This window comes from Electrona antarctica, assembly GCF_951216825.1.
Source record: "Electrona antarctica genome assembly, chromosome: 13".
NCBI lineage: Eukaryota > Metazoa > Chordata > Actinopteri > Myctophiformes > Myctophidae > Electrona > Electrona antarctica.
The window spans coordinates 1,290,202-1,316,508 of record NC_136794.1 but is presented as its reverse complement, the minus strand read 5'-3'; the positions used below and the strand labels follow the sequence as shown (position 1 = coordinate 1,316,508).

General features: G+C 43.9%; 1 protein-coding gene across 3 annotated transcripts in view; it reads left to right on the top strand.

Moving 5' to 3' along the window:
* The window catches only part of pms1 (PMS1 homolog 1, mismatch repair system component), a 54,232-nt gene that overhangs the window by 14,968 nt on the left and 12,957 nt on the right, over positions 1 to 26,307 (top strand). For all 3 annotated transcript variants that reach the window (XM_079517894.1, XM_079517892.1, XM_079517893.1), the window contains exons 8-13: positions 7,481 to 7,597; positions 10,761 to 10,883; positions 13,354 to 13,515; positions 15,039 to 15,755; positions 17,504 to 17,783; positions 20,091 to 20,346. In XM_079517894.1, coding sequence (XP_079374020.1) covers positions 7,481 to 7,597; positions 10,761 to 10,883; positions 13,354 to 13,515; positions 15,039 to 15,755; positions 17,504 to 17,783; positions 20,091 to 20,346 — 1,655 coding nt within the window. The remainder of the gene's footprint in view (positions 1 to 7,480; positions 7,598 to 10,760; positions 10,884 to 13,353; positions 13,516 to 15,038; positions 15,756 to 17,503; positions 17,784 to 20,090; positions 20,347 to 26,307) is intronic.

The following is a 26,307-nucleotide window of genomic DNA, read 5'->3' as shown; positions in this document are numbered from 1 at the left end:
TGCGTCCCGGTTGTGTTGTCTCCACCAGCCGAAGGCATCCAGGGGAGAGTATGTTTTGCACTCCATCCGTGTGTCCGTCCGTCCGTCTGTGTACAGCTAATCTCCGGCACCGTTCACCCAGTCGATGGCAAACTTTGCACACACACTCCCTGGATGCCAACGATGAACCCTTTCCCCACATTTTCCAGAACGGGCTGTTATAGCGCCACCAGGAGGACAACTTTTGTAAAACTTTTTTGTTTTTGTTACTACTCCAGATTTTGTCCAGCAAATCGTTACACAGTATCTCTATAGTCACGCACTTTCCTACTAGGCTGAAGGAATATATCCCACCCTTTTCACATTGGCCTGTTATAGCGCCACCAACAGGTGGATTTTTTGCAAAACACATTTTTGGTACAAAATTCCCTCAGATCATCCAATTGCCATCCAAGGTGTAAGAACAGATGGCATCCTTTTCACGTTGGCCTATTATAGCGCCACCAGGAGGCCACAACCTGACCTGGCCTGGTGGAGACCTGTCCTATTATAGCGCCACCAGAAGGCCACAACCTGACCTGGCCTGGTGGAGACCTGTCCTATTATAGCGACACCAGGAGGCCACAACCTGACCTGGCCTGGTGGAGACCTGTCCTATTATAGCGCCACCAGGAGGCCACAACCTGACCTGGCCTGGTGGAGACCTGTCCTATTATAGCGCCACCAGGAGGCCACAACCTGACCTGGCCTGGTGGAGACCTGTGCCCCGAGGGGCACTTTTCCTAGTTTGGTATCGTTTTTATGTCAGGTTAGATGTCTTACTCTCTTCTGCCATGTTCACGCGCAGCTGCCGACGTTTGTCTGATATGTGTGATCAGCCACCAGCAAGAGATCAGATTTAAATGTAAATGTTATTAAAATCTGTTATCTGTCTGTCTGTCTGTCTAGAGTACCAACAGGTGACAAAGTGGCGCTGTTGAGCTTCACACTGTACACAGGTGCAATAGTCCGACAACCAATAGTCTGACAACCAATAGTCCGACAACCAATAGTCCGACAACCAATAGTTCGACAACCAGTCCAACAACCAATAGTCCGACAACCAATAGTCTGACAACCAATAGTCCGACAACCAATAGTCTGACAACCAATAGTTCGACAACCAATAGTTCGACAAAACCAATAGTCTGACAACCAATAGTCTGACAACCAATAGTTTGACAACCAATAGTCCGACAACCAATAGTCTGACAACCAATAGTTTGACAACCAATAGTCTGACAACCAATAGTTTGACAACCAATAGTCCGACAACCAATAGTCTGACAACCAATAGTTCGACAACCAATAGTTCGACAACCAATAGTTCGACAACCAATAGTCTGACAACCAATAGTCTGACAACCAATAGTTCGACAACCAATAGTCTGACAACCAATAGTTCGACAACCAATAGTTCAACAAAACCATTAGTCCGACAACCAATAGTCTGACAACCATTAGTTCGACAACCAATAGTTCGACAACCAATAGTTCGACAACCAATAGTTCGACAACCAGTCCAACAACCAATAGTCTGACAACCAATAGTTCGACAACCAATAGTTCGACAACCAATAGTCCGACAACCAATAGTCCGACAACCAATAGTCTGACAACCAATAGTTCGACAACCAATAGTCTGACAACCAGTCCAACAACCAATAGTCTGACAACCAATAGTTCGACAACCAATAGTTTGACAACCAGTCCAACAACCAATAGTCTGACAACCAATAGTTCGACAACCAATAGTTTGACAACCAGTCCAACAACCAATAGTCTGACAACCAATAGTTTGACAACCAATAGTCTGACAACCAATAGTCTGACAACCAATAGTTCGACAACCAATAGTTCGACAACCAATAGTCCGACAACCAATAGTCTGACAACCAATAGTCTGACAACCAATAGTTCGACAACCAATAGTCTGACAACCAATAGTTTGACAACCAATAGTCCAACAACCAATAGTCCGACAACCAATAGTTCGACAACCAATAGTTTGACAACCAATAGTCCGACAATTAATAGTCTGACAACCAATAGTCTGACAACCAATAGTCTGACAACCAATAGTTCGACAACCAATAGTCTGACAACCAATAGTTCAACAACCAATAGTTTGACAACCAATAGTCTGACAACCAATAGTCTGACAACCTATAGTCTGACAACCAATAGTTCGACAACCAATAGTCTGACAACCAATAGTTTGACAACCAATAGTCCAACAACCAATAGTTCGACAACCAATAGTTCGACAACCAATAGTCCGACAACCAATAGTCTGACAACCAATAGTTCGACAACCAATAGTCTGACAACCAATAGTTCGACAACCAGTCCAACAACCAATAGTTCGACAACCAATAGTCTGACAACTAATAGTCTGACAACCAATAGTTCGACAACCAATAGTCTGACAACCAATAGTTCGACAACCAATAGTTCAACAACCATTAGTCCGACAACCAATAGTCTGACAACCAATAGTTCGACAACCAATAGTTTGACAACCAATAGTCCAACAACCAATAGTCCAACAACCAATAGTTCGACAACCAATAGTCTGACAACCAATAGTTCGACAACCAATAGTCTGACAACCAATAGTTCGACAACCAATAGTTCAACAAAACCATTAGTCCGACAACCAATAGTCTGACAACCAATAGTTCGACAACCAATACTTCGACAACCAATAGTCCGACAACCAATAGTCTGACAACCAATAGTCTGACAACCAATAGTTCGACAACCAATAGTCTGACAACCAATAGTTTGACAACCAATAGTCCAACAACCAATAGTGCGACAACCAATAGTTCGACAACCAATAGTTTGACAACCAATAGTCCGACAACCAATAGTCTGACAACCAATAGTTTGACAACCAATAGTCTGACAACCAATAGTTCAACCAATAGTTTGACAACCAATAGTCTGACAACCAATAGTTCGACAACCAATAGTCTGACAACCAATAGTTCAACCAATAGTTTGACAACCAATAGTCTGACAACCAATACTGACAACCAATAGTCTGACAACCAATAGTTCGACAACCAATAGTCTGACAACCAATAGTTTGACAACCAATAGTCCAACAACCAATAGTTCGACAACCAATAGTTCGACAACCAATAGTCCGACAACCAATAGTCCGACAACCAATAGTTCGACAACCAATAGTCTGACAACCAATAGTTCGACAACCAGTCCAACAACCAATAGTCTGACAACCAATAGTTCGACAACCAATAGTCTGACAACCAATAGTCTGACAACCAATAGTCTGACAACCAATAGTCTGACAACCAATAGTTCGACAACCAGTCCAACAACCAATAGTTCGACAACCAGTCCAACAACCAATAGTTCGACAACCAATAGTCTGACAACCAATAGTTCGACAACCAATAGTTCGACAAAACCAATAGTCTGACAACCAATAGTCTGACAACCAATAGTTTGACAACCAATAGTCCGACAACCAATAGTCTGACAACCAATAGTTTGACAACCAATAGTCTGACAACCAATAGTTTGACAACCAATAGTCCGACAACCAATAGTCTGACAACCAATAGTTCGACAACCAATAGTTCGACAACCAATAGTCTGACAACCAATAGTTCGACAACCAATAGTTCGACAAAACCAATAGTCTGACAACCAATAGTCTGACAACCAATAGTTTGACAACCAATAGTCCGACAACCAATAGTCTGACAACCAATAGTTCGACAACCAATAGTTTGACAACCAGTCCAACAACCAATAGTTTGACAACCAGTCCAACAACCAATAGTCTGACAACCAATAGTTCGACAACCAATAGTTCGACAACCAATAGTCTGACAACCAATAGTCTGACAACCAATAGTCTAACAACCAATAGTCTGACAACCAATAGTCCGACAACCAATAGTCTGACAACCAATAGTTTGACAACCAATAGTCCGACAACCAATAGTCCGACAACCAATAGTCTGACAACCAATAGTCTGACAACCAATAGTCTGTCAACCAATAGTTTGACAACCAGTCCAACAACCAATAGTCTGACAACCAATAGTACGACAACCAATAGTCTGACAACCAATAGTCTGTCAACCAATAGTTTGACAACCAGTCCAACAACCAATAGTTCGACAACCAATAGTCTGACAACCAATAGTTCGACAACCAATAGTTCGACAAAACCAATAGTCTGACAACCAATAGTCTGACAACCAATAGTTTGACAACCAATAGTCCGACAACCAATAGTCTGACAACCAATAGTTTGACAACCAATAGTCTGACAACCAATAGTTTGACAACCAATAGTCCGACAACCAATAGTCTGACAACCAATAGTTCGACAACCAATAGTTCGACAACCAATAGTCTGACAACCAATAGTTCGACAACCAATAGTTCGACAAAACCAATAGTCTGACAACCAATAGTCTGACAACCAATAGTTTGACAACCAATAGTCCGACAACCAATAGTCTGACAACCAATAGTTCGACAACCAATAGTTTGACAACCAGTCCAACAACCAATAGTTTGACAACCAGTCCAACAACCAATAGTCTGACAACCAATAGTTCGACAACCAATAGTTCGACAACCAATAGTCTGACAACCAATAGTCTGACAACCAATAGTCTAACAACCAATAGTCTGACAACCAATAGTCCGACAACCAATAGTCTGACAACCAATAGTTTGACAACCAATAGTCCGACAACCAATAGTCCGACAACCAATAGTCTGACAACCAATAGTCTGACAACCAATAGTCTGTCAACCAATAGTTTGACAACCAGTCCAACAACCAATAGTCTGACAACCAATAGTACGACAACCAATAGTCTGACAACCAATAGTCTGTCAACCAATAGTTTGACAACCAGTCCAACAACCAATAGTACGACAACCAATAGTACGACAACCAATAGTACGACAACCAATAGTCTGACAACCAATAGTACGACAACCAATAGTCTGACAACCAATAGTACGACAACCAATAGTCTGACAACCAATAGTCTGTCAACCAATAGTTTGACAACCAGTCCAACAACCAATAGTACGACAACTAATAGTACGACAACCAATAGTCTGACAACCAATAGTCCGACAACCAATAGTCCAACAACCAATAGTACGACAACCAATAGTACGACAACCAATAGTCTGACAACCAATAGTACGACAACCAATAGTCTGACAACCAATAGTCCGACAACCAATAGACCGACAACCAATACTCCGACAACCAATAGTTCGACAACCAATAGTCTGACAACCAATAGTCTGACAACCAATAGTCTGACAACCAATTGTCTGACAACCAATTGTCTGACAACCAATAGTTCGACAACCAATAGTTCGACAACCAATAGTCTGACAACCAATAGTCCGACAGCCAATATTCCGACACCCCAACAGCACCACTCATTTCAGATGGGTCTGATTGTTTTTGGTCTAGTCGTGACCCATAGAATTTGGTCCGTGATCCACAAATGGGTCCCGACCCAGTGTTTTGGAAACACTGCCTTAGACGCTGTCTCTGCTACAGTACATAATTTTATATTCACATAGTCAGGCGTTGCCAGACTGGTTCAGACTGTCCTCTCGCAAACGCTTCCGTCATACAGTCTGGAGCAACGGAAGCTTGTCTTTACAGTCGCGCACATTAATCCCAATATGAATAGAAATCTAACACTGTGTGAAAAGAGGGGTTAACGGGCAATTATGGGCACTGTATTTTGCCCGTAAACCTCAAGTTTAGCGGGCATATACAGTTAATATACGGTAATATACAGGTGTGATGGTACAATTCGGGAGTTTACCGGAAGTTGTTGGAAAGTTTAACGGGAGTTTCCTGTAATATACACATCCGTATTCCATGCTTTTTGCGCAGTGTAAACGTACAGTATATGGCTTAGATGGAAATGGAAATACATTTTTCGGGAGGTGTAGTCCCAGACTATATAACATTCAGAGATTGACGTGAGACTAGAATTAGCCTAATGTGCAGCACCGACCTCCCGGCCCCGGTAGCGATGCTGTCATGTTTGTTGAACTGGCTCTGTTGTCTTGCACACTTACCTTGTCTTACATACTTACCTTGTCTTGCATACTTACCTTGTCTTACATACTTACCTTGTCTTGCATACTTACCTTGTCTTGCATACTTACCTTGTCTTGCATACTTAACCTTGTCTTGCATACTTAACCTTGTCTTGCATACTTACCTTGTCTTGCATACTTACCTTGTCTTACATACTTACCTTGTCTTACATACTTACCTTGTCTTGCATACTTACCTTGTCTTGCATACTTAACCTTGTCTTGCATACTTAACCTTGTCTTGCATACTTAACCTTGTCTTGCATACTTAACCTTGTCTTGCATACTTAACCTTGTCTTGCATACTTACCTTGTCTTACATACTTACCTTGTCTTGCATACTTAACCTTGTCTTGCATACTTACCTTGTCTTGCATACTTACCTTGTCTTACATACTTACCTTGTCTTGCATACTTAACCTTGTCTTGCATACTTAACCTTGTCTTGCATACTTACCTTGTCTTGCATACTTAACCTTGTCTTGCATACTTAACCTTGTCTTGCATACTTAACCTTGTCTTACATACTTACCTTGTCTTGCATACTTAACCTTGTCTTGCATACTTAACCTTGTCTTACATACTTACCTTGTCTTGCATACTTAACCTTGTCTTGCATACTTAACCTTTTCTTGCATACTTACCTTGTCTTACATACTTACCTTGTCTTGCATACTTAACCTTGTCTTGCATACTTACCTTGTCTTACATACTTACCTTGTCTTACATACTTACCTTGTCTTGCATACTTAACCTTGTCTTGCATACTTACCTTGTCTTGCATACTTACCTTGTCTTGCATACTTACCTTGTCTTACATACTTACCTTGTCTTGCATACTTACCTTGTCTTGCATACTTACCTTGTCTTACATACTTACCTTGTCTTGCATACTTAACCTTGTCTTGCATACTTACCTTGTCTTGCATACTTACCTTGTCTTACATACTTACCTTGTCTTGCATACTTAACCTTGTCTTGCATACTTAACCTTGTCTTGCATACTTGCCTTGTCTTGCATACTTAACCTTGTCTTGCATACTTAACCTTGTCTTGCATACTTAACCTTGTCTTGCATACTTAACCTTGTCTTGCATACTTACCTTGTCTTGCATACTTACCTTGTCTTACATACTTACCTTGTCTTACATACTTACCTTGTCTTGCATACTTAACCTTGTCTTGCATACTTACCTTGTCTTGCATACTTACCTTGTCTTGCATACTTACCTTGTCTTACATACTTACCTTGTCTTGCATACTTACCTTGTCTTGCATACTTACCTTGTCTTACATACTTACCTTGTCTTACATACTTACCTTCCAGGTGGTGGCTTGGCAGAAAGCCAGAGTGCCCGATCACAGAAGTGCCCTCCTGGTCACGCTGGGTTCCGGCGCCGTGGCCAACCTCGTGCCCTGTCACCACCAGCAACTACACCCACAGGTAGGTAACGCCATCAGGGACTAAAGGTGTCCACACACCGGGCGCGAATTCGGATTTTTAGCGGCGTTTCTCCATCGGTTTTCCGAAAAACGCGGCCGGTGTGCAACCACCTTTACACCCACAGGTAGGTAACACCATCAGGAACTACACCCACATGTACGTAACACCATCAGGAACTAACACCCACAGGTAGTTAACACCATCAGGAACTACACCCACAGGTACGTAACACCAGTGTGGATTTTGTCGACTAACACTATGACGAAAAATGTTCGTCGACTACCTTTTTTCACTGACTGAAGCTAAATGGAAACTAAGCTACGATGACTAAGACTAAATAATATTGACAATTTTGTCAACAAATAAAAAACTAGACTAAAATGTTAGGAAGGGACTAGTGGACAAGAGATCCAGTATAAGTACTACAAGCTCACAACGCGTCGCAGTGCCGCCGCACGTATTTCCAGCTAGTGTAAAATCAGTCATTACGACGGCATCAAGGCCCGCCAAAATACAATTTAGTCGACTAGATCAAATGTAGATTTAACCGACAAATCTTATGCTATTTAGTTGACTAAAACTAGAATAGCACTACGATACTCCAGGTCACTAAAATGTGATAAAAGAAAACTAAATGAAAACTATTCAAGAGACCATGACTAAAACTAAAATAAAAAATTGCTGCCAAAAATCACCAACTACACCCACAGGTAGAGGCAAGGAGGCAACCAGGTGCTCAGGAGGTGTGTAGGTATAAAAAATGTATAAAAATGGTAAAAAGGTGCTCCTGGGATCAATCGGGATAACAACACGATATAGAGAAAAGAGGAGATCCGGGCACACTTGATGTCAAAAGGAGGAAATATTTTATTGAACCAACACCCACAGGTAGTCTAGTTTTTATTTTAGTTTTTTATTCTTTATCCGGATCCCCATTAGCTTCCACAAAGTGGTCGCTAGTCTTCCTGGGGTCCACACAAAAATGTATACAATAAAAAAACAGATAATTGAAATTTAAAACGGACAAAATCTAGTTATCAGCTAAAACAGTGAAGTCGCTCTGCATTTGACAGAGACAACAACGACCAATAATAACTAATACAGTGTTTACACAAACAAATAAGGTACAAAAAATTGAAAAATAACTAAACTTATAAAGGACTCGTCAATTTATATTTAGTAGTCCTCAGTGAAAAAAGGTCATAGTTTTAGTCAACGAAACCAGCACCAAAGGGAAGAATCTGACACTCGGTTTCTTTCTTTTTTCTTTTTTTTTTGCAACGAGACCACAGACGCACATCTATCCCTTGGCCTCTAGGGGCATACATGGGCAACTGGCGGCCCGCCAGTACAAATGTTACTTTTCAGGATTCCAATAAAATCCTGAAAAAAATAATTCAAGATTGCAATTCAAGATTGCAATTTAAAATAATAGCAAAAATAGTCAATAACGTGTCGCACTGTGACGCGTTTTGAGCTTGTAGATTGTAGAGCTTGTAGATGTTTTTGCTAGAATAGAAGTAGGGCATTAGAAGAAAAATCACACCCGTGTGAACTGAGTGGTGCAACTACACATTTATTGTTATATCGTTTTTTTGGTTGCTAACCATAGCAACCATGCTCGTTTTTTTGGTACGAACAAACACGGGTACACGGGTACAAAGCCAGTTGTTGGAGTGGTTTGCACCACTCAAAAACAAAAGTTAAAATACGGAGATAAGTGGTTTTGGGCCCTCTGGAGTGAGTGTGTCAATATAGTGGCCCTCTCCACCATTAAAGTGGCCCACCCTTGCCCTGTAGGGGGGCCAAAGGTGCCCCTCTGTGTGCCGTGTGCCTCTCGTAAAATTGACCCTAATGAGCTTTAAATGCACATGTTGCTCCCGAACCTCAAAACGGCAACGCTTCTATTAACTTCATTGGCTTGCGTCTCGCTGTTAATAACGAGGCCCGCAAGGGAGGGGGGGGGGGGTCTCTTTAGGGTGGGGGGGTTGGGGGGACCTGGAGTCTGAAGAAAATGATAGTTTTCCATAATTTCAGACTATAGCCGTCCGTCGTTCGTCGGCTGTTTTATTTTTTATTTTTAACAAGTCGTTGACATCATAACAGTTTAACGGTTTAATTTTCTGTCGAGTCATCTTGTTACTGGCCTGGGAGTCAACTCTCTCTCTCTCTCTCTCTCTCTCTCTCTCTCTCTCTCTCTCTCTCTCTCTCTCTCTCTCTCTCTCTCTCCGTCATCTTGTTACTGGCCCGGGAGTCAAGTCTCTCTCTTTCTCTCTCTCTCTCTCTCTCTCTCTCTCTCTCTCTCTCTTCCCGAGCCCTTTGCTTCTCGAGCCCCGAGGCAAGCCATGCCGAGACGAGGCAAATGCAATGACAGCGGTGGCTTTTTGCCCCATCGCGCTGCGTACGTGCGGGGCAGCGGGAGTCCTCCTCGTGTGCTAAATGTCACCGTGTGGAAATCAGCGTGCCTTCTCAAAAGGTCCATAAAGATTACACACTTTATTGCTCCGCGGTGCGCACGAGAAGCCAAGTGTGTGTTTCAGTGACCTCGCAGACATGAACGCAGGACATAAAGCTAGAACCCATTGGGGGGTCAGCTTCAACCAGATGATGGCTGCTCAGATGGTCATGGTTTTTGTCCCGAAGGGCCGAGACTATGTTTTGTAAGCCTGTCATCTTTGTTTTGAGGAATAAAATGAAATGTAAAAGTCTTTCACATCACATGTGGCTGGCACAAAAGAGGGAAATAACACCAAAACTAAACTAATATCGGTATCAGTATCGGCTAAATTGCTATTTTAACCCCTTTTGGTGTTTTAAGCATTCTGTTCTACTTTAACTATTGAAAAATAGCAGATCTACAAGCTTGTAGGTCTGCTATTTTTGAAAAGTTGTGACATTTTTTACTAAAATATTGGCTTCCGGGGGGTCCCTGGAACCACATATTATGAGATGGGGGTCCGTGGCCCAATAGCGATAATTCTGGGGGTTCTTGACATGAAAAAGGTTGAGCACCACTGACATAGAAACGGATGTTTTTCAGAAGAATATTAGGATTTAGAAGCCTTTTTTTTTAATCGACCTCAGTCCAAAATGGGTTAAACATTGGTATATCGGCCAAGAATTTCACTTTTTTATGTGTATGTATTATTTGCCGTCCTTCTAGATCTCATTGGAGGGGTTCTTCCCCAAGCCCGGGGCTGACTACATCTCTAGCAGCTCCACCAGCCCCGACAGAACCTTCCTGTTCATCAACACCAGACCGGTGCACAACAAAGATATCATGAAGGTACAGAGATCATCCACTCAAAGATATCATGAAGGTACAGAGATCAGTCCACAGCAAAGATATCATGAGGGTACAGAGATTATCCACTCAAAGATATCATGAAGGTACAGAGATCAGTCCACAGCAAAGATATCATGACATAACAGGGGCGGCGGTGGCTCAGGGGTAGAGTGCCTGGATGGTAACCGTAAGGTTGCCAGTTCGAACCCGGGCTCCCGCAGAGTTACTGTCGAAGTGTCCTTGAGCAAGACACTGAACCCCTAATTGCTCCCGATGTGCTAGTTGGTGCCTTGCATGGTTTCCGCTGCCATCGGTGTATGTATGTGTGTGTGAATGTAATGCACAATCTCTGTAAAGTGCCTTGGATAAAGGCGCTATATAAATGCACCATTTACCATTATGAGGGTACAGAGATCATCCACTCAAATATATCATGAAGGTACAGAGATCATCCACTCAAAGATATCATGAGGGTACAGAGATCATCCACTCAAAGATATCATGAAGTTACAGAGATCATCCACTCAAAGATATGAATGTACAGAGATCATCCACTCAAAGATATCATGAAGGTACAGAGATCATCCACTCAAAGATACCATGAAGGTACAGAGATCATCCACTCAAATATATCATGAAGGTACAGAGATCATCCACTCAAAGATATGAATGTACAGAGATCATCCACTCAAAGATATCATGAAGGTACAGAGATCATCCACTCAAAGATACCATGAAGGTACAGAGATCATCCACTCAAATATATCATGAAGGTACAGAGATCATCCACTCAAAGATATCATGAAGGTACAGAGATCATCCACTCAAAGATACCATGAAGGTACAGAGATCATCCACTCAAAGATATCATGAAGTTGCAGAGATCAGTCCACAGCAAAGATATCATGAAGCTACAAAGATCAGTCGACAGCAAAGATATCAAATTTTCGAATTAATTTCAAAGGAGACATGAGAACATACGTTTACATGTCGGTGTGTCAGTGTCAAAATATAATAAAAACAGTTGGAAATGGGGAAGGTATATACAGTTGGAGAGGCTACAGCAGTTTGTAAACGGACCTATGTCACATTATATACATGTTTACAGGTTTTTTCAGGTTACAAATAGCAGCATTTATTTTGCAGTCACATTTTTCTCAAGACTATTTAAATAGTATACAATAAAACATTTACGAAGACCATCTACTCAACGATATCATGAAGGTACACAGATCAGTCGGGTGAGGTCGTGTGCACACATCCGCCTGGGTGACGGCAGACTGCTGGGCGAGCACTGGCACTTTGACATGGGGGGGTCAGATCAACATATGGAATTAATTCTGTACTGGCCATATATGGAGCGTGTCTTGAGTGTACAGGGTTTGATGAGGTCAGATCAACAAGAGTTGCTGGCCAACTCCATATATGCAGATCTGGGTGATAATCCAGACTTCTCCATGTATGGTCATCCAGGGTTAGATGAGGTCAGTGTCGTGATCTTCATATATGGCCCATATATGGAGGCGTTAAGGGTCTCCATGATGTCACGAGGTCAGATCCATATATGGAGATCTAAGGGTCTCCATGATGTCACGAGATGTCACAAGGCATGATGGATTGGCAACCATATATGGAGGTGTGGCGGTTGGACGCAACCATATATGGAGATGTGGCGGTTGGACGCAACCATATATGGAGGTGTTGCGGTTGGACACAACCATATATGGAGGTGTGGCGGTTGGACACAACCATATATGGAGGTATGGCGGTTGGACACAACCATATATGGAGGTGTGGCGGTTGGACGCAACCATATATGGAGGTGTGGCGGTTGGACACAACCATATATGGAGGTGTGGCGGTTGGACACAACCATATATGGAGGTTTGGCGGTTGGACGCAACCATATGTGGAGATGTGGCGGTTGGACGCAACCATATATGGAGATGTGGCGGTTGGACGCAACCATATATGGAGATGTGACGGTTGGACGCAACCATATATGGAGATTTGCAGGATTTCATAGTCCTTTGGTCGCAATCAGAACATTAAATACAACATACTTTTTGAGGGGCATCGAGTGCCGCGCTACGAGCTTGTACATCCGCTATTTTTGAAAAATCGTGAAAATGTGGTGCAAATCTATATTATTTCACAGCGAACATTTTAACTCATATATTTGCTTCTGGGGGGGGGGGGGGGGGGGGGGGCAACAACAACATATTTTCAGGTGGGGTCGGCGGCCAAATACATATCATTTTTGGGGTCCTTCACATGAAATAGTTTGAGAACCACTGACACAGAAACATCATTTTTCAGAAGAAAAAAAAACGTCATGATTTGGGGAAGACATTTTGTGGAGTGTGTTCTCAGGTCTAAATGGGACACTTGTTTTTCGGGTGTTTGTTTTGTTTCCTCCTCATGTGGTGAACGCACCGCACTGCCACCTGGTGGACGCTGCGTCCATCAGCTCGTGCGCCAGCGCTACCTGGCCCAGTACGCCCAGCAGGGGGCGACGTCGTCGTCGTCCGGCCGTTACCCCGCCCCCCTGGTGCTGATGGTGACCGTCCCGCCCTGCTCCCTGGACGTCAATCTGACCCCCGACAAGACCCAGGTCCTTCTACACAACAAGGTACTGACCTTTTGACCCTGGAGGTCAACCTGACCCCCGACAAGACCCAGGTCCTTCTAGGGCATTCACTTCTAGTCATTTTTACTAGTTGACTAGTTGCCTACCGGTAGTTTACTAGTCGACTAGTAAACTGTCGACTGTTGTTTGACTATTATGTAATGTTTATTTTGGAAATTCATATGTGTACATTTAAAAACGGTGTACATTGGTGACTATAACTATAATCTACCTGATCTTGAGGCCTACAAAATCGGGGAAAAAACCCCCTTTTTTTTTCTTATCAACTAGTCAACTAGTACCAACAAGGTCGACTAGTGGATTTACTAGTCGACTAGTTGAATAGTCGACTAGTTGCTTAAAGCCCCAGGTCCTTCTGCACAACAAGGTACTGACCTTTAAACTTTAACCTCTGACCCTGGAGGTCAATCTGACCCCCGACAAGACCCAGGTCCTCCTGCACAACAAGGTACTGACCTTTAAACTTTAACCTCTGACCCTGGAGGTCAATCTGACCCCCGACAAGACCCAGGTCCTCCTGCACAACAATACTGCCTCATCTGCAGGCACTCTAGTGCCATTATTTTGAAGAATTCCCCAGCAAAAAAAAAATATTTTCATTGTTTTGAACAAGATTGTAGGTATAGTATTGTTTGTCCCAAGAGAAAGTGATATTATGGCCTGATCTGAATGAAGACTCGTTTTGTAACTTCATTATTAATCACAATGTTTTTGTTCATTGATAGATAAATTGATAGATCCTTCCTTATAGATGGAAATGTGGCTTTTTACTGTGTGTTTCTTTGATTTTTAGACTAGTCGTGTAGTCTCTGTTACAAAAAAAAATTGTAAACATTTCAAAATAATACTGACATTTTTAGCTTGACGCCCTTGGACTTTGGTAATGTTTTCCATTCTAAGTTGAGTAGCACTGGTCTATAGCAATGACCAGAACACAGAGCTGTTCTCTTATCTCTTAGTTGAACCATTTTAACGTGTTATGTAGCGTTCGGCAGCTCCGTGTTCGACTGGCCTTCCCTTCAGCCTCAATGCATGGATAAACAGAAAGGTGGTGGCTGGAGCATTTCTAGTCCTTTTATGAGTATTCCAGCTCAGATCGCGGTGGATGAACAAAGCAACCGTGTTTAGTGGCTCAATAGCAACTCCCGGTGACCGTGCGTCTAAAATAGTAATGCATCTAAAGACTCTTAGGTAGTTATTAGTCCGGACCGTGCGAGCACCTCCGCCATTACTTTTTTTGGGAGACGGCAATGTCTCGGGACCCCCGCCCCCTCCCGACCCCCAATATAAATGGACTGCTACAATAACCTTAATAATAGAGACAATACACCAGCCATTCAGTTGCAAAACGTTTTTTTTTTTTGGAAAATAATTTGAGGACCTCCCAAAATAATTTGGCGACCCCCCCAAGGGGTCGCGACCCACGGGTTGAGAACCCTGATCTAGCGGTCTATGAGTTAACGGAGCTTCACTTCAACAACTGCGCGCGTGTGTGTCCTCTTCAGGAAGCCGTGCTGACAGCAGTGGAGGCCATGCTGGTTTCTCTGTACGGCTACCGATCTGCCGAAGCCGAACCCCCCGGCGCCGCCTCCTCCGCAGACCACAACAGATCTCCTGAAACCGAAGCCGAACCTCCCGACAAGGACGGAGAGCCTTTCAGCCATGACGCCCCCCGCCACCTGCCCCTGTCCACAGACAACAGCGTCCCGCGCGGCGGGCCACAGAGGGACAGCGTCCCGGAGTCTGGGGGGCCACGGAGTGGACAGAGGGACAGCGTCCCGTTTGGGGAGGACAGCGTCCCGTCCCCTCGCTCGGACAGCGTCCCGGAGTCTGGGGGGCCACAGAGTGGACAGAGGGACAGCGTCCCGTTTGGGGAGGACAGCGTCCCGTCCCCTCGCTCGGACAGCGTCCCGGAGTCTGGGGGGCCACAGAGTGGACAGAGGGACAGCGTCCCGTTTGGGGAAGACAGCGTCCCGTCCCGTCGCTCGGACAGCGTCCCGGAGTCTGGGGGGCCACGGAGTGGACAGAGGGACAGCGTCCCGTTTGGGGAGGACAGCGTCCCGTCCCCTCGCTCGGACAGCGTCCCGGAGTCTGTGGGGCCACGGAGTGGACAGAGGGACGGCGTCCCGTCTGCGGCGCCACATGCCTCTGCTAACAGCAGCTCCTCCTCGTCCGTGTCGGAGGACTGGGTCGTCAACGCGTTCGACGCTTCCCTCCTGAACGTAAGTATAAGGCCGTCATTCACGTCACACTTATGTTCAAGTGTAGCGATATTGAATGGAAGAGTATAGTATTGATACACATCGATTTTTTTCCATTGCAAAACGATACGATACAAGGGTCAATGTTGCCGTTTACATTTCGATATACTTTGATTCTTGAAATTAAAATGGATTACACCCCTATGTTGGATGTATTACCGTGTGTTGTGGTTGCTTACTGTATGTGGCTCTGGGTTGAGACGCTAGGGGCTCTAATTCACTGTATGTGGCTCTGGGTTGAGACACTAGGGGCTCTAATTTACTGTATGTGGCTCTGGGTTGAGACGCTATAGGGGCTCTAATTTACTGTATGTGGCTCTGGGTTGAGACGCTAGGGGCTCTAATTTACTGTATGTGGCTCTGGGTTGAGACGCTAGGGGCTCTAATTTACTGTATGTGGCTCTGGGTTGAGACACTAGGGGCTCTAATTTACTGTATGTGGCTCTGGGTTGAGACGCTAGGGGCTCTAATTTACTGTATGTGGCTCTGGGTTGAGACGCTAGGGGCTCTAATTTACTGTATGTGGCTCTGGGTTGAGACGCTAGGGGCTCTAATTTACTGTATGTGGCTCTGGGTTGAGACACTAGGGGCTCTAATTTACTGTATGTGGCTCTGGGTTGAGACGCTAGGGGCTCTAATTTACTGTATGTGGCTCTGGGTTGAGACACTAGGGGCTCTAATTTACTGTATGTGGCTCTGGGTTGAGACACTAGGGGCTCTAATTTACTGTATGTGGCTCTGGGTTGGGACGCTAGGGGCTCTAATTTCGTCCATGCTAAACGCCTTATCCCTAAACTATACTTTGCCTTTTTTTATTTCTTTTTTTACAATTTTGAAAAACATTTTTGAATAGTTCAAATAGCCAATCTACAAACTCACAACGTGTCAATGTTAGGGCATTCACTTAGTCATTCACTAGTCATTTTTACTAGTTGACTAGTTGCCTAGTTTACTAAAAAATGTATACAAAATAAATATTTCTGCATTTAAAAACTGTGTACATTGGTGAATATAACTATAATCTACCTGATCTTGAGGCCTACAAAATCGGGAAAAAAATACATTTAAAAAAATAACTTTTTTTCTTATCAACTATAGTCAACTAGTACCAACAAGGTACTAGACTAGATTTACTAGTCGACTAGTAAACTAGTCGACTAGTTGCTTAATGCCCTAGTCAATGTAGATCGGCTATTTTAACTATTCAAAAATGTTTTTCAAAATAGTAAAAAAAAATCATATCAAGGACCCCCAAATTGATACTAATTAGCCCGCGGACCCCCATTTGAAAATGATATGCCATGGACCCCTGTAAGAGAGGATTTTTATGGCTTTCACAGTGATTCTCAACCTATTCAATTTCAAGGACCCCCAGTTTGACATGCATTATATAGGCTATGGACCCCCATTTAATGACATTTCTATCTCTAGGACTCCCAATTTATATTGTAAAATCAATGTTAATTTAACTCTGAGAGTGTACAAATGGTTCCATTTGTACACTCTCAGAGTTACTGACCCATAAGGGTCCATATGGTTACAAACTATCATTTAGCTGGGGACTCCCTGGAACTCCCTCAAGGACCCCTGGGGGTCCCCGGACCCCACTTTGGGAACCACTGGTTTAGGGATAAGGGGTTTTAGCATGGACGAAAATAGAGCCCATTATGCATAAACGCCTGCGCTGTAAATTGTAACCGTGACGACAGCCCTGCTCGAACGACGCCGACACCACGGCCGCCGACCACCCAGAATGCAGTTGGGCGGCGAACAGACTGGCAGACGACGACCCCGACGAGTGGGTACAGAACCACCAGGGCCCAGAAGAAGCGTCCGGAGAGCGTCAGCCGCCCTCTGCCGAGACGTGGAGCGCGGGCACAGCGCTGTCGGACCCCGCGTCTGGGAAGCCCCTCCAACCCGTCAGAGTCCACCGACCCGTCTCGGCGAACCACCACGACACGACTGTTACCACAACGGAGCTCACATCATGTAAGGCATACATGGGCAACTGGCGGCCCACGGGCCACATGCGGCCCCCACCATCACTTAATGTGGCCCTCAGGTTAATATCTGAACATTGGTATATTATTGTTAGACTTTTTCCAATGTATTTGTATTTAGTTCGTAAAGTTAACATAACTATAACTAAATGCATTTGAAATTGAATACAAATGTTACTTTTCAGGATTCCAATTCAAAAATAGCGTCCTCCGTCAAGTCCCAACCCGTCCTTGTCCAATTGGCTCGTTAGCAACGGTTACTAAGTCCCTCCCCAACCCGTCCTTGTCCAATTGGCTTGTTAGCAACGGTTACTAAGTCCCTCCCCAACCCGTCCTTGTCCAATAAGCTTGTTAGCAACGGTTACTAAGAGAGTAGACATTTACAAGCTTTTCCTTCTCACCTGTTGAGATGCGTGTTAACTCACTCCATGCCACATGACGCCTTATGACGCCTATCCCTTAAATGACAGGGATTTCTCCATATAAATAATCGATCATTTCAGTAGCAAGAGCTTCAAAATGTCTTCTAGATTTTTTCAATAAACTAGAAATACGAGGAAATGTTAGAGAAACAGTATCAAACTCAATCAACTTCAACGACCGTCCGACCAGAGTTTTCATGTAATGCGTGGTAAGACTACAGTGATTAGTATTATTGCCATCACCTGGGTGGCTCAGTCGTGTAACTTTCCCGACGTTAAGCTGTGTATGCGTTCAACAACACAGCCATGCAAAATAACACGGACAGCTATGAGGTGACGAAAGCTTGCCCAGCATGGCAACGGTTGCTAAACTATATTGAACTGGCATTGGACAATCGCTTTTGCGGTGGGTTTTAGCGAAGGGCTAATTCATTGAGATGATTGTTTATGTGACCAGATTTGACTGAGAGCCTGCCATCACGCAAATTCCAGCTTTTCACCAGAGGAGAAAAACATTTTTTTTTCCTCCCAAAATGAGTTAATAGCACAGGCAGACTCTTCACATACTAGAGCATGTCTGAAATAAGTGTCAGAGCTGAAATCGACATGTAAATATGAAATAAATGCTTAAACATGTAGCTAGGTGTGATGTTAGAGTCCACACCACAGAAGTGAACCTTTCAAGCCTGTTTTCTCAACTCGCTGTTTCTCTGCAAGACATTACTCTATAAGCCATATCTCCAAAACTGGAGGGTCAAACTGAACAACCAATATGTCAATTTGAAGCTATGATTCCCTGCTTTCATATTCCAAAAATCCAATGGCAGTCCCTTGGTTAAATTTGGTCACATATATTGTGTTTAGAATCCAAGATGGCCGGAGCACCAGGATGGGGTTGGGGCGGAGGTGAGCGGGCGGGGTTGACATATGCCCTTACTGGGCTGCATTCAAGACACTTGCCTTGTGTCTGAACACAGCTTTGATGGATGTGTTCTGCCCCCCTCCCCCCATATGGGCTTCCATTGGAAATGCATTGGAGCGGCCATTATACACAGACACAAGACAGACACGAGACAGGTGTCTTGAATGTGTGAACGCAGCCAAGTAAGGCCACCCCCCTCCTGGTGCTGCGGCCATCTTGGAAACTAAAACACAATATAAACAATGGGAGAGAGGTGGGGCCGAGAAAGGCCCTTATTATCGTTGCATAATAGTTCATCTGTATATCGTTGCTGTTGGGCAGAAACCTCCTGATGGCAGATCCTCTGGCCCCAACCTGTTCCGATTGGCCCGCTGTCGCATTCATTCAATCATCATGTTCTTATTCATCCTACAGATTTCGTTCCGAACATCACTCAAAGCAGTTCGGTACGCAATATCTGTGTGATCAAGACGGATCTGTTAAATTTTTTTAGTCGACTAAATCTACAGTTGATTTAGTCCACTAAAATGTATTTTGGCAGGGCTCAATGCCGTCGTAATGGCTGATTTTACACTTGCTGCAAATAGCTGATCTACAAGTTCACAACGTGGTGCAGCGCGACGCGTTGTGAGCTTGTAGATCTGCTTTTTTCAGAATGCAACCAAGTGAAAAAGGACTTTATACTGGATCTCTTGTCCACTAGTCCCTTCTTTCATTTTAGTCTAGTTTATATTTGTTGACGAAATTGTCAATACATTTAGTCTTAGTTTTAGTCATCATAGATTAGTTTTCATGTAGTTTCCATTTAGTTTTCCTCAGTGAAAAAAGGTGGTCGACGAACATTTTTAGTATTAGTCGAAAACAACTCTGGTTTTCACAAAGCCTAAAAAGGCAAAAAAAGGCATTTTCATTTCAGTTTCTATTGATTTGATTTGTTCTCTCTCTCTCTCAGCGGAGGTCGGAGGTCGGGGGCCGGAGGTCGCCCCCGACAGAAAGACCCCCAACATGGTGACGGAGAAGCGGGGCTCCCTGACGGCATACCACCTGATCAGCCAGCGCGCCACCAGGGTGGCACTGTCCCCACAGGGGCTGTTCGACAGGGAGGCGCGGGCGCGCGTCCTCGCCGACACGCCCTCCGCCAGCCCGCACGAGGTCGCCGCCGAGGTCGGCCGCCGGTGGGAGAGCCTCGGCGACGCCGAGCGCCACAAGTGAGTAACGCTGGTGGAAAGTAGCTAAGTATTTTACGTAACTTTCTCTGCCACTAGGTGGCAGCAGAGGGTAGGTAAGCCTGACCAGGGCCACTTCCCCATATTTGGGTACTTTCATTTCCTGTTTCCCCGGCTTGGAGACCACCATTGTAAGGAGCAGCTAATGTTAGCAGTAGCTCACAATGTTTACCTTTCGCCAGAAACGTTGACATGTCGGGTGCGATGCGATACAAAATCACGAATCACATCCGAACCTCGGATGAACGATGATCACCGCGGACAGCGCCACGTTTTTCAGAGATAATAGCCAAAGAAGATCCTACTTTTTAATGTGACCCTATGGGGTGCGTGCGGACATATCATGCTGCTGGGGGTGACGAAGGCGTTGCCCAGTCATATTTGGTTTTGGTGCAAAGCTTTATGTACGAGATATCCCGTACTTAGCAGACAACGGGTGTAGAGGGAAAGTACGAGAATGTACCTACCTAGAAGAGAAAGAGTTAAGTCCAATTTTGAGGTATTTGTACTCTTTACTTGAGCATTTCCAATTTCCAATACTTCACTATATCTCGTATCCAAATATTGTACTTTTACTCCACCGCAATTATTTAAAAACTTTAGTTACTAGTTAATTTAGGTAACATACATTAACCACTTCACGGCTATGGCCCTGAGTAGAGCCCTATATGCACCCATAGGGGCCTCAGAGGAGCCTGAGCACTAGGGGTAGAAAATAAAATTGATTCTGCGATTAATTATTCCCGATTATTAATCGATTCACGGATGTCAAAAATCGGTTATTTTATTATTATATATTTTTTTTAAATCACACTAAAATCAAGTGAGAGATGCTCTTATCTTCATACATCACATTGCGTGCTCAATCATTTTGTGGTGTGCACACACACACGCACACACACACACACACAAAATAATTGAGAACCGATGGCGTAAGTGTGTTTCCAGACCATCGACTGCCGAACATTAATGTTTCCACTTTGTGTTATTCACATGGTAGAGAGATTGAGAGGACGTGGGGACGAGAGGGGGGGCTGTCATTTGCATGTGTAAAACACAGCCTGGTAATGTAGTTGATGTGAGCTATGCTTGCTATTTTCCACAGACGACTGACTCCTAAATATGAGACGAAGGTAGTCAATAATTTTTCCACCATTAAAATAAATAAATAACATCAGCTCCTCATGAAGCTCAGTGAAATATCTCCCATGTTTCCAAAGTGTCAGTGGTGGAAAGTAACTAAGTACGTTTTACGTAAGTACTGTCCTTTTAGGTACTTTTACTTTACTTGTCCATCCTAGAACAGAACAGGGCTGGCTACATAATAATAATAATAATAATAATGGGTTAAAGGGTTATCAAATAAATCAAGCGCAAAAACTACAACAGTTCAACGCGAAAAAGCCTTCCTGAAACGGGTGTTTTATCAGATTCCACAGTCTGCGGCACTCTGAAGACTGGCCGTATAGCTGCATTGGGAACTCCTTATATGGTTATGCATTGTGGTGACATAAGCGTGACATCAGAGGTCCGTCCGCTGGCCAGCGAAGATACTCTCCGTCCTAACAGGACTGACCACATTGAATATACTGTCCATTTTAACAGGACTGACCACATTGAATATACTGTCCATTTTAACAGGACTGACCACATTGAATATACTGTCCTTTTTAACAGGACTGACCACATTGAATATACTGTCCATTTAACAGGACTGACCACATTGAATATACTGTGCATTTTAACAGGACTGACCACATTGAATATACTGTCCATTTTAACAAGACTTACCACATTGAAGATACTGTCCATTTAACAGGACTGACCACATTGAATATACTGTGCATTTTAACAGGACTGACCACATTGAATATACTGTGCATTTTAACAGGACTGACCACATTGAATATACTGTCCATTTTAACAGGACTGACCACATTGAATATACTGTCCATTTTAACAGGACTGACCACATTGAATATACTGTCCATTTTAACAGGACTGACCACATTGAATATACTGTCCATCTAGAACAGGACTGACCACATTGAATATACTGTCCATCTAGAACAGGACTGACCACATTGAAGAATGTGGTCAGAAATCGTCTTTAGAATGACCCCCGTAGGGAGCCTGGGGACGTCTTAGGGTCTTTTTTTAATGATATAAATAAACGGGCACAGTCGGTAGCGCTGGGTGAAAAAATGGGTTACAAAATTGTAGGATAAAACATATATATATATATATATATATATATAATATATATAAATAAACAGGATCTCTAAAATCTTTTTTGCCATGCCTTCTTCAGCGATCCTAGACATGTTTCGCGCATGCTGCGCACTGCCGTTCACGTTTTTGTTTACGGCCGGACTACACTGTCTTTTTACTCTAAATCTACGGCGCTCTCCGTGGTTTTGATCAAAACGGCAATGTTCTGTTCTCATTTCTGACTTAACCAAGCATCTCGTTTGGAATATAAACACTTCTAAAGAGACATCAGATGTGACAGCGCGAGGTCGTAACGGAAGATTATACCTCCCGGTTTCTTTGGGGGGGGAAACGGAAGTGAATACAATCTGCCTCATATGGAGCATCCAAGTCCAACTCCCCCCACCTCACCACCTCCACCCCTCGGATGCGTATGCGTAAGCCTACGTTGCGGCGCAGCATGCGGAGGAGGACGTAGCCGAGGAGGAGGCAGCCGAGGAGGAGGCAGCCGAGGAGGAGGCTCTCGCACCAGCCCGACGCAGCAGCCTCCGCCATGTTGTTTACTATACGTCAGCGCTCGGCCGTTCGTTCGTTCGTTCGTCTGTGACAGCTCTTCCCTTGCTGCCAAGTTGTCGTGACGTTGGCGACGACGACGGAATGATCAGTTGGAAGGTAGTTAGTGCTGCTGGGTCTTCTGTTGCTCTCTCTCTGCTGCAGCTGCGTTATTCTGACGATGGCAGTGACGAAATGAACAATTGGAAGGTAGTACTGGTTCTGGAGATGATGGAATTATCAGTTGGAAGTTAGTTAGTGCTGGTCTTCTGTTGCTCTTTCTGTTCTGCCGAGCTATTCTGACGATAGGCAGCGATGACGGGGGGGGGGGGGAAAGGATCAGTTTGAGCTCAAACGTGCAATGTTTTATTATATATGGTCCACATTCTGTTACTGTGTCATTATGATGACCTGACCTGATTGGTTGGTTGAAATGCGTGAGGTGTCTTTATGCCTATATATGGAGTTAATGTTTTGTGTGCGTCGTGCACATGACGCACAGTACTGTATGATTACTGTATGATGAAAGTACTCTGATAGTTATTTTTTTCATAAAAAAGTATTAAATCTTTATCCCCACGATTTTTGCAACCCATATTTTCACCCAGTGTCAATTATCTAACGTAATCCTGGGCGCTACACTTCCTCTGCCAACCTGGGGGGGGGGCAGCGGACTGGCCTCATGCTGGGGGGGGGGGGGGGGATAGCGGACTGACACTTCAACTGCCAACCTGGGGGGGGGGCAGCGGACTGGCCTCATGCTTCCTTCTATGCATGAGGAGTCCAAGCTGCTTCTTTTCATCTTGGGGGGGGAGTTTCCCTGGCCGGACGTATAGTGTGTGGAAGGAACACGTTATTCCGACCAGGTCCTTTCCCCTCCATCAGGCATATGGAGGGTTTGTGTATGGTTCTTTCTTTCCCACCATTATGAGCCAATTAATCTTAATATAATGTAGGATTACATTATGCAAAAATCTGTCCAGAACCTCTGATCCACCTGATATGCCCATATACTGGCATCCCCATATATGGGCAAATACTGCCGACAACAGGGCTGGCCAGCGGGACGGACCTCTGATGTCACGCTTATGTCGCCGCGATGCATGACCATATAAGGAGTTCCCAATGCAGCTATACGGCCATATATGGAGTGCAGTTGTCTAACCTCAATGTGTCGCCATTGATTGATTGATTGATTATTTTATTAGACAATAACAAATGCAAAACAGTACATGATACAGTCAAAGCACATTGATCCAAAGGGATAGCACCGAAAAAAGACCTTCCATTCGGGTCCCATGCATTCATTCACAACACGATGATGACAGTAATGGAGATACCTCAAAAACATGATAACTATTTACAGGTGTAAGTACAAAATAAATCAAAATACAACTAAATCACTCGGAGGGGGGTATTAGGGAGGTTGACCCGCTGACATTGATAGGTGATTTTTCAGACCGGTTTTAACCCATTTTTGGGCGGGAACCGCTTTTGGTGTTAGCATTATGTTATGCTTTAGCTATTGAAAAATATCAGATCTACAAGCTCATTGCGCGCCAACGAGTGGCGCGCTACGAGCTTGTAGGTCTGCTATTTTTGAAAAATCGAAGGACGACTGACATAGAAAACATAGCTTTTTCAGAAAACTGTCAGGATGTAGAAGACATTTTTTTAATCTGATCTCAGGTCAAAATGGGTTAAAGGAAGCCAGTGATTTGTTGGTTTTGAGGGAAGGGGGTGGGGCATTCCACACCTGAGTGGCAGTGCTGTGGAAAGTGAATTTACCCATATTTGTTATATACAGTTGGGTGCCACCGATATTGTCCCTTATCATTTGACCCATTTAGGCCTGACCTCAAAATTTTAAAAAATCCTTCTAAATCCTCCAGTTTTCTGAAATAAATATTTTCACGATTTTTAAAAAATAGCAGACTTACAAGCTCGTAGCGCGCCACTCGGTGGCGCGCTATGAGCTTGTAGATCTGCTATTTTTCAATAGCTAAATTATAACAATGTTTAAAACACCAAAAGGGGTTCCCGCCCAAAATGGGTTAACTGTCCTTTTGCGCAGATCACGCAAACCTCAGCAAAAAGAAAAGGACAATATCGATGGCCTCCAACTGTATGTGGGTGGCACCAGATCATTAAACCATGGCATCACTCGCCTCCATATATGGTGCACAAAAGGGGGGCACGGTCATATATGGGCATACACTGGTGATGACATCAGGGATGATTATTTTAGAAGGTCAAATGGATCAAAAGTGACCGGGTGCGAGTGAGCGCGAGTGGCCGAGATTTGGAGTGTTGGGCTTTGGGGCTTTGGTCAGAGAATCGTATCTTTAAAATATGGTATGCGGTCGTTACACTCAAAACACACAAACCCAATTATCTTAATTAGCTTCATCATGGAATACGGTCATATACGTACACTGAAACGCTTCAAGCTAATTATCTTAGATTGCTGCCGTACCAATTTAAAGTAATTTAACCCATTTAGACCTTACAACGAAATTAAAAAAATGTCTTCTAAATCATGACCGTTTTCTGAAATAATATGTTTCTATGTCTAATCAGTGGTGCTCAATATTCAAGGATCCCCAGAATTATCTGTAATTGGCAACCGACCCCCATCTGAAAATATGTTGTTCCAGGGACGCCCCCCAGAAGCAACGATTTGAGTAAAAAACGTTCCCTCTAAAAGAATATATATATTCAAAGATTTGCGCCACAATTTTCACGATTTTTCAAAAAATAGCAGATCTACAAGCTCGTAGCGGGGCAGATCTGCATTTTTCAATAGCTAAAGTAGAACGGAATGCTTTAAAACACCAAAAAGGGGGTTTTCCGCCCGAAATGGGTTATTAAGGGTGGAAAATGTTGTATCAGCAGCAGCAGAACTCACTCATCAGGGGGCTTATATAAGGTATGGAGGGAGCGTATGGAAAGAACACATCTGTTGGGAATCCACACACACACACACACACACACACACGGCCCTGCATGTGTCTTTAAAACGTGAAATAAGATGCGCCAAATATTTGGCTTCCTAGCTCTCAGCGCATGCTGTTAAGTGGCGTTGCACTCATGCACATACACGCACACACGAACACACACACACACACACCAGTTCACCCGACAGGTCAGGCGGGGGGGGAGGGGGGGGGGGGGGGGGGT